Here is a 9,979-nt window from a genome sequence, read left to right as displayed (position 1 = left end):
CTTTGTAATTTATAGTGTCTGTATCGTTTGGTAATCTCTTCTAACAGGATGTATCAGGTAACAAGGGGTCAGGCTCAGGTGGTGTTTATTGAAACCACCTGTACTATAAACTGTTACATACATTCATTAGTAGTGGCAATTAGTTTTGTCTCTATTCTGAAACAACATACACGGACATATGTTGAAATAAACTTGTTTGAAAGTTCAAAGAAATGATATTCAAGTACCGAAAAGCTTTCTTACTATCATATCTACAGTAATGTTCAAATGCGCATGCACTCGGTTGAACGAGAGTGACCACCAAAAGGGGTGAGATAGTTTACGGACAATGGACAAAGTTCACGCTGCTGACCCCACGGTTTATTCGGCACAATAAACACAAAAGTACGACTGCAATGAAACATAAACATAAATTTGAAATAAAAATATTTTTATGAAACAAAATTAAAATGTTTTTATGTACATACATAAACATGAAATCCTAGTTAAAAATAAAAATTTATTGTTTAGGTTTATTTACAAACATTATTTACGGGTCTGTATATTACTTGAAACCATAAGAAAGATATTTATAAGAAATTATTACGATATTCATATTTGCTACAGATTTGAACTTATTACTGTTAATGTTTTAGTACATTATTTTGAAATCCCAAAAAATTGTATCTTCCATAAAATGCAAATTTTATCTATTTTTAATTTTTTTTAATAATCATGTACTCATTTCCTAATGTAAGTTTCCAAGATATTAAAGATCATAATGCAAAAAAACTAAATTTATTAAAAGTAATAGGCTTTATGTTTCTTAAACTACCTATCATACATTTATCAAAGTTCTTATGAACTTTTGAACATAATCGTCCACTAGTTTTATTGTTGGAATGAAATATAGCAAGACTTGCATTGCCTACTAAGAAAGTTAGTAGCCGGTAGTCATCGGGTTAAATAGCAAGGATGTAACATAACTAATGTAAAATTTTGTTCCAAAAATAAAACTAATGGATGAAATTGTTTAAAATTTGACATGAACTTTCCTAAACATATGTAGTTTCAGAAAACTATTTAATTTTGATTTTTTTTCTATTTTTACTAAAAATTTGTCATTTATTGTAGTTTTTTTTTCACTCAGACTGAAGAGTTCAAGTGCAAGGTAATTTTCATGTTAAGTATATTTTTTTTTATCTTACTGTTTTCAAATATTATTCATATAACCTCTAGAACTTCCTAAATGAACATCAAAATTTTTTGTCTACCATATCATTAATTGCAGCTATTATCACCAATATACAGTGCAATTAAATGTTTAAATTAAGAAATGTGAATATATAAATACCTTTTAACTATTCATCAATACTCTTAAAATATATTCTTAAGGTTATATGCATAACTTCACATCTTTACTTTTTAATTATAGTTTATTCTTAATATTTTATTTTCCTTTTCTGCCCTTTACTGTTTATTATTCATGTCAACACACATGAATGGGTGCTGTGGGCAATATAATGGTAACATTAGCATAAATACTTTAGCCTCCAGCAAAATGTTTTTTCTCTTGCTAACTAACTCAAGCCTTGTGGAGCAGGTTAAATTTGGAATATATCAAAAAAATTATTAAACCTTTGAAATATGAATTTTAAATCATAAATAATAGATAATTAACTGAACTATAAAAGTAAAACCTAAATACAATTTAACTTCATCAAACTAATATATATAAGGTGAGAAAAACTAAGTGTTAGTGGGGATGAACCTCCAACATAGATTTAGCAGTTTGATGTGCTTGTTAGTGAGCCAGCTTTACAATAACCACTGACAGATTGTAGTTTAAAATTAGCTCCTTCAATTGGTTATAAACACACCTCAAGTAATAATGGCTGGAGACAGCTTGAATGGGTAATGATGAAAAACTTTAATATAAGTTTAACATAACAGCAAATGTACAACGTTTCGACAAGGTTTTGTCATCATCAGGTATGTTAAACTTATATTAAAGTTTTTCTTCATTACCCATTCAAGCCGTCTCCAGCCATTATTAGTCTCAAAGTGGGTTCCTCATCATCGAATTTACACTTCAAGTAAGTAGAGGGTGGCTTATAATTTACATTTTTAGTATAAAATGTGGGCATGGCTAGTGTCAGGGAGTTACAACATTTGTTTCTTTGTTAACTGAATGGACCCAAAGGAATTTGAAACAAGTGATGTAAATGTAGTTTTGAGTCTAGATATATACATGTACACTGCAGATGGAGTATTATTCAAGCGATAAAAACAAAAGTTATGGGTTTTTTGAGGGCTTATTCATCAAATGATAACAAAACTGAAATTTTATGTATTTTTTTAGATTTATCTTGAAATAAAGGAATTAAAACTTAGATAATATAAAACTTTGAATTATAACGTACATGATAATGCTAATTTCATTAAAATACATTGATAGTAAAGTGGTTTAATTAAATTTTGAATGTAACTCAGTAAAACCTTATAACATGCATAGAAAGGAGTTAAAAGAGTGCACATTAGTTAAGGGTGAAAAGACACAGGAAAAAGATGAAGAAAGGAACTTATCTGAAAATGAAATCAAGAAAAATATTAGAAAGTTAACCTTTCTATTATGGGCTGTGTGAAGTCCACCCAGCTCGTGACCACAAATGTATCCATGAGTAATAATCAATGCTTTTGAAGCAAATGTTTTGTTAAGAAATCTTATCAAATTCAATACAAATGAGAAATTTTAACACATCTGTTCAATGCAATGCCAAGGAAAAGAGTGAAGTTACCATGAGTGTAAGTGCACATGGGGTTACTGCTCATGGAAGTTGTTTCAACCCCTATTGGTGGAGGGCTGTTGTCACATGATGACGTTATCATGCACCAGCACATGTTAAACAAGTGAATTTAGGTGGGATTTACCTCAAGGCTAGAAACATGTAAATTTCATCTGCAGACACACAAGAAAGATGGTATTTTTGTGAGAAGAGGTGAGTTATTGTCTCAGAAATAAACATTCTATCCTTTGTTCAGTAACGTATTATATTCTGAGAACTTGGAGACTGTTATGCACAGAAATGAGTTAATTATATATTTCATCAACACTGGCAAGAAATCTAATAAAAACTAATGTAATTGGCTCATGTGGTATAAAATGATTATATCTATTAAAACAATAAGTACCTAATTCCTTAATATTACATTTAACAGCAACCAAAGGGAGTGTAAATTACCTCTTTCAGCTTCTATTTCAAATCTTCTTCTACGTCTCCTCCTACGACGTCCTCCAAGAGCTTCATTCTATTGAACCAATCCAAAAATATTTTCCAGATTATGCAACAGGTAATGAAACATAGTACTTTTATCAAGGAAGAAACATAAAAAGTGAAATCAATACCCGAAAATACAACATTGAGTCTCAAATGCTGAATTTCTGCAATTCAAATATGGTTCATACTTCCATTCGGTTTTTTTGTGAAAAATATTTATTGTGTTTAAATTAATACAAGAAGTTTTGTAAAACTTTTTCCAATTTTAATTTCATAAGATTTTAAAATAATGTAAATAATAAAAGTTTTCTTCTTGAAAACTATCAATTACAATGTAATAAAAATCAATAACATACATCAACAGTAAAGAATTACAACAAGGAATTGCAACCTACCCCAGGCTGAATTGGGCTGCCTCTCCCTACTCCATATTCTGAGGCAGTAATAAGCATGTCTTGCAGTATTGGTTCTTTAAGAGGTGTCTGATCGGGTGTATGCTGGGATGGAACAGAGGCATCATCACTGAGTTGACTTACAGAGCTAGGTGCAGGGGACACAGCCCTTGGTGACACACTGCCAGGAACTGTGGGTGTAGATGAAGGTGTGACAGATGCTCCAGCTGTGCTTCCCATCATCATGAAGCTTGGCATAAACGTATGCCTTATAATAGGCCATTCATTCTTTTCTACAGCATGACATATGTGCTCAATTCGTATCTGAAGAACCTTATCCTGTTTAAAGAACAGAATACAATATTTCAAACAATACAGACGAAGTTATGAAAATAACTAATGAAAAAATAACATTATATAAAATAATATAAAAAAGTACAATGAAATTAGATGTTTTGGTATAGGCAAAATAAAAATTACTTTTCTACCAACAAGAAACAAAGCTGTAAATTCTAGCTAAATATTATAAATTATTGATTTTATACTTGAGAAATACAAAAAGTAAACTTGTTCCCAACAATACCAAAATTGAAACACACAAATATGAGATTACAGCTCACAAGAAAGGTAGTATTTCATTTTTAAAAATTTCCTGTGAATAATATATCAACACTCTTGGATATAACTAGAACTGACACATACCTTAGGCCAATGTAGAGGATTCCTTGAAGAATGGGCTAGCAATTGAGCCACAGTTGGCTCATTATGATCCAATTCCAAATTGAAACTATCCTGGCTCATAATCTCATCATTTTGGGAAATATCCTATGCAAAGAAATATAAATATAATGTGATTTCTTTATCCCAAATATACTTTACCTTTCAAACATCTTAAAGATAAGAAGTTTGTTTCATAATCAAAATAGTTACATTTAAACTAAACAAATGTATGTAAATATATGATTTACACAGTTACTGTTCAAAAAATATAAAAGACTAGATACAAAAAAAATCAAAACCTTAATTCATTTGTTTGTGTTCAACCAAAACTTTAAAAAGCCTTTAAAGCAAAGAACCCAAGCATGAGTAAGCTATTCTAATTACATGGATTAAAAAGTAATTTTGCCCCACAAAAAAGGCAGAAGTATAAAATACTAAGTATAAAAACAACATTAAACTTTTACACATATACTCTTTCTTTAGAATGTCTAACAAACTTCTTCATTAGTTACATTTACCCTTTCCACATTGGTCATGGGTTAAAAGCCATGTCATTGCGTTTGTTGACTTGCATTCAAAATTTTATTGAACTACTATTTTATGAATTCATGTCATTAAGTTTGGTATCAAACTGTAGATTATAATTCAAATGTTAGTACTATATATTAATCAATTTCTTAATTTAAGAGCAAATATAAAAAAACAACAGATAAACATCGATTTTTGTGTGTCACGTAGTATATTGATTGCAGCACTAGTAAAATTTGATGTTTGTGATGTCAAAATACAAATTATTCCATTTTGTATGAATTAGAAATTCAAATTACCAATATTGACAAGCTAGAATATAAAATAAGAACCTCCTATCTTTTCTATTTGCTGAGATATCGCTTATGTACTGAATGAAACAGTGGCCCCACTCACCTCTTTCCCATTTTGGAAATGGTCTCTTATATACAGTTCTATATATGACATGTGAATAACCAATTGAAATCTCAAAACGTTCCCCTAGTGGCTTTCTCAGCCACTTTAATGTGTTTGGATGCCATCTCATTCTTTCACACCAAGATTTCAAGAAAATAGGTTGTGTCTTTAGTCTGCTCGAAGTTTCATATTTTTTTAGACTGAAATACAGCTTAGTTACTAAACTTGATAAATTATAGTGGAATTCTATGGTACCAATACAGTAATTTATGATTTTTTGGTTATTCAAATGTATATATAAAACCTACAAAAAAATTATTTCGTTTCACAACCTCCACATGCAAAATTTTTTAAGGCTTAGCAAGCTACGACAAGCAGCAAGTGAGTACAAAGGTTGTAACTAAAAGAGATAATTGTTTGCTTTACTTCTTTATTTACTGTTCTATGTTTTAAGAAAAATAATTCAAAGAAGTTATTTATAAATAGTAATAATCTATATATGTATCTAATGTACAATAAATAAAGTGTGACTGTATTTTACAAAATACATTTTGTAGAGACTAAAGGTCAGTTTTATATCATTGGATACCGTAACATAAGTGCACGTGCACCACATCATTGTAACTTCTGTATTGTTAGCCAGGCACAGCTGAAAGGTCACTACAATAAAAATAATTTATATATATAAATGTATATTGTTATGAGATTTAAGATGTTTAGTCTAAACATTTGTGTTTTCGCTTTATAATTTGTAGTCATTCTAGAACGAAAAAGGCATAATTTATATTTATTTCTTTTTTCTTATAGTGGTTATGAGATCGGTCAAATTGATCAAATCCTTACAGATATTCCTTAGTTAAAATAACAGATAAAATATAATTTTTACTTAAGAAACGTTTGATAACTGTCTGGACATTATAAGGATTTTGCATGTGAAATTGGAAAATTTTCTGATGCATAAAAGGATTTTTAATCTTAAAATGAAAATTACTTTGCATTTTTGATGGGGAACATACAAAAAGGAAAAAAGGCATGAGAAAATCATTGCTTTAGAAAAAAAATCAAAATTTAAAATCTTATTTTTCAAAAACTACATACTTATAGGACCTTTAATCTCAAACTTAAAAGAATTTCATCCACTAGTTTCACTCTTGAAAAGAACTTTCACAAGAGTTGCATACATACTTACAGTGTAATTAGGTCGTAGTCAAAGGGTTTACAATACTTACACATGAAAACCAGATAATAAAAAGGCAAGATAATTTCCACGCTATATTATTTAGATGAATTTGGTAAATCTATGGTTCTAAAACTATCAATTATTAAAGTACTTGGAGTATGAATATCTGCCTCATTCTTGTGACAGATTTTTAAAACTAATTTAGTTTTTAAAACCAGAATAAACATATTCCCCTTAATAATATTATTCTTCTTATGATAGTATAAGTACCGACTCCAAGCACACTTGAATAACCAAGCAAATAACTGCAAAAATTATGCATATCAATTTAAGGTCACTTATTAATGGAAATACCTGAAACTCTTCTAAATGAGAAGGAGTATCAGACTTCAAGAAACATGTGTTTGTCTCCCCTTCTAGGTTTTTATCTTCCACTGCCTGGGAAGAAGAGGAAGGTATGTTAGAATTTTCTTCACCTGGAATTTCTGTTGTACTTTCTCTCTCAAGACACGTTTCAATAGATTCAACATCACCTTTGGATGAAGGTGTTTCACTTTCTTCTGCTACTTCCTTGTTTTCTTTCTCTACAGTTTTGTTTTTATCTATTAATGCAGTAGCTTCTTCTTTAGGGGAATGGTCTTTAAGAATATCTTTGTCTTCACTGGTTATATTAATTTCTTCTGACATAATTTCCTGACTTTCTTTCTTTCTTTTAGTTGTTATTATCTGTTCATCTTGTTCGTTTACTTCCGACTTATTTACAACATACTCAATTTTGTTCTCTTCTTCTTTTATATCATCACTGGATATTTCTCTTTTTACATCTCCGGCTTCACTTTCTTCCTTAGTGGATAATTCCTCAGAATTCTCTCTTTTAGGTTGACTCTTCAACTCATCTTCAGACTTTACATCTTTTGAAGGGGTGGCTTTCTCTTCTTTTACTTGAGTCTCCTCTTTAATTTTCAACTCTTCAGGGCTGGTCCCTTCTGCAAAGTTAGAACTTCTGGTTAAGCTGAAATATCTAAATATATGGTAGAGCTCGCAATAGTTTTGAACATGGGTAAAATTTCATATAAGTAACTAGAATGTGCTTTTTTATATATCTATGCTTAATCTTTTTGACAGAAAGAAATAAGACAGTAGCCAATAAGAAAAACAACTAAATACCAAACCATATTAGAATTTAAAGCAAAACTGAGCTTAGTTTTCTAGATGACTGGACAACTGTTATTTTAGAGCAAAACATTAGCTAGGCTATAACTATTACTTCACAAAAAAACTAAATTGTTAATAATACATTTTAATTTCACAAGGAAGAACTGTGCTCTGTGCTGGTCATGGTACAAGTTGTTACCTAGTTATCAAAATACATGACATTATACAATATTAAATATTACCAGATGGTGTTGGTATTTGACTACTGTTACTGAAAGCCTTTCCCTGATGCACTGTTCTTAGAACATCTTTGAATGACAGATTGGGGTCATGAATAAGATGATAATCTAGTCGACTCATGCCATATCTGTAAGTAAAAATGATCATTCAGGCTAACTGTACATGTCTAATCTGATTTAAACTAATAACTTGACTAACATTTTAAATATACTAATGAAAAAATATAATAAACATAACTAATTTATAAAATTCTGTGCTTTTCCGGGAATAGTTAACTCTTTTCATTACCCCAAATTGACCTATATAGTTTCCATACTAGAACTTCAATGTTTCGTGTATCTTCACAAAATTTTGTTTTACAAGCTCTCAATAATCATTAAGTCATTTCTAGACAAAAAAAATCAGAATTTTTCATCAAGTATTTTTCCATGAATATATGGAGTCAAAGTGATTTCCACTTTAAGATTATAAATACTTTTCTGTCTCAAAAACCTTCAATTTTATCTGCATAATCTCTAAAACCTCCTAAATAAATGTCATATGTTTTTTCCAGTAAAACTTTATATCTTATCTGTTATTTTCTCTACCCTAACTTTATACAAGGTTGGTCAATTTGACTGACTTTGTAACAACTGAAAAAAATCTAATTACCATTTCTTTCTTTATAGAATGATTTCACATTGTAATATGAAACTACATTTGATATTCCTATATAGCTTTACACTCATAATAGTATACATCTATATATACTTAAATTTGATTGTTTTATTGTCCTTTGAACCGGTCTAACTACAATTCGTGCCATTATAAGTTGTAAATCATTTGGCAAACATACAGCTCACATTATGCTATCAAATTACATTATGCACGAGCTACTCTACCGCTTCTCGTGTGACATTTTTTATAATTTTTTCTTTTAATTAATCTATCCTTAACTAACTTAAAATGTTTCCTATTTTTACATTTTAGTTGCTTTTAGAATAATAAATAAAGAATACACATGAAAAACCAGAAAAAAGTAGTTACCTTTGTCTTCTTTTTCTTTTAATACTAATGGTAGTACTGTACTAAATTTTCTTATTTAATTAAATAATGCACCAAAGAACACAAAATAATAACATGCAAAAACAGACAATGTCTCATAGCTTTCACAATTTTTCTAACTCTCTAGCTATGCAAAAAGAGCCGTTAAAACTTCATCTAAGCTTGTTGATGTGTTTCCCATGGGAATCAAGCTTGAACTGAAAATGAATATAACAATTTTCTTTGCAGAAAACAATGTAATACGACATGTCGTTTGACAGATAAAAGCCTTGGTTTTCTATTGGTTACAAATACTATAGTATTGAACATCAGAGAGAACTATTGGCAGTTTCTGAAAGAGAGGATGTGTGTGACAGGTGGGTGTTGCAGGAGGGATATGATTTTCTATTTCATGGCTCTGTAACCAATATGGTTGAAAGCTATAATAATTATGCATTGCCTAAGCGATGACGATATTATAATAACTAATTTACATTAAATTTTGTACTTCTTGCAGGAATGGTAAATAAATTAGAGAAGAGAGGATGCCTCGAGAGCAAATGCCACAATTCTTACACTAGAGAAAATTCTAGATTTTATAAAATATTGCCTTATAAAAGTATTAACTTAAAATTTATATACTAATAAAATATGGATTATTAGCTACATTTACATGCTACATTTATTCATATACCATGACAAGAAAGTAGTTTAATTCAATTTTGAATGTAACTCATTAAAGCCTCATGACATGTGCAGGAAAAGATACCCATAGCAAAAGTGTTAAAACTAATTATATTAAAATGCTTATTTCAGCAGACTATGAAGTCAAACTGTATTAAAAAAAACTTTTATTTAACCCCCTCTCCCCAGGTACCCTTTACTGCACATGACACAAGGTTTTAGTGTCTTACATTCAAAATGTTATTAAACTACTTTTTGTTTATGTTTTACCAATTAGAATAGCATAAAAAATTTGCTAATAATCCATATTTTAATAGTATTCAAGTTTTAAGTTCTTAATTCTACAAGGAAATATATAAAAAAAATCTTGAATTTCCACTAGTGCAACACAAGTGACACATTTT

General features: G+C 29.6%; 1 protein-coding gene across 5 annotated transcripts in view; it reads right to left on the bottom strand.

Annotated features, from left to right (window-relative positions):
- The window catches only part of LOC106462876 (chromodomain-helicase-DNA-binding protein 7-like), a 167,453-nt gene that overhangs the window by 34,312 nt on the left and 123,162 nt on the right, over nt 1-9,979 (bottom strand). For all 5 annotated transcript variants that reach the window (XM_022390278.1, XM_022390280.1, XM_013922841.2 and 2 more), the window contains 5 exons: nt 7,871-7,995; nt 6,828-7,459; nt 4,352-4,474; nt 3,653-3,988; nt 3,222-3,288 (listed from right to left, as the gene is read on the bottom strand). In XM_022390278.1, the coding sequence (XP_022245986.1) occupies nt 3,222-3,288; nt 3,653-3,988; nt 4,352-4,474; nt 6,828-7,459; nt 7,871-7,995 (1,283 nt within the window). The remainder of the gene's footprint in view (nt 1-3,221; nt 3,289-3,652; nt 3,989-4,351; nt 4,475-6,827; nt 7,460-7,870; nt 7,996-9,979) is intronic.

Source organism: Limulus polyphemus, unplaced genomic scaffold (genome assembly GCF_000517525.1).
Source record: "Limulus polyphemus unplaced genomic scaffold, Limulus_polyphemus-2.1.2 Scaffold1273, whole genome shotgun sequence".
NCBI classification, from domain to species: Eukaryota; Metazoa; Arthropoda; class Merostomata; order Xiphosura; family Limulidae; genus Limulus; species Limulus polyphemus.
Note: the sequence above shows the minus strand (reverse complement) of the source record. Positions and strands in the feature narration are given on the sequence as shown.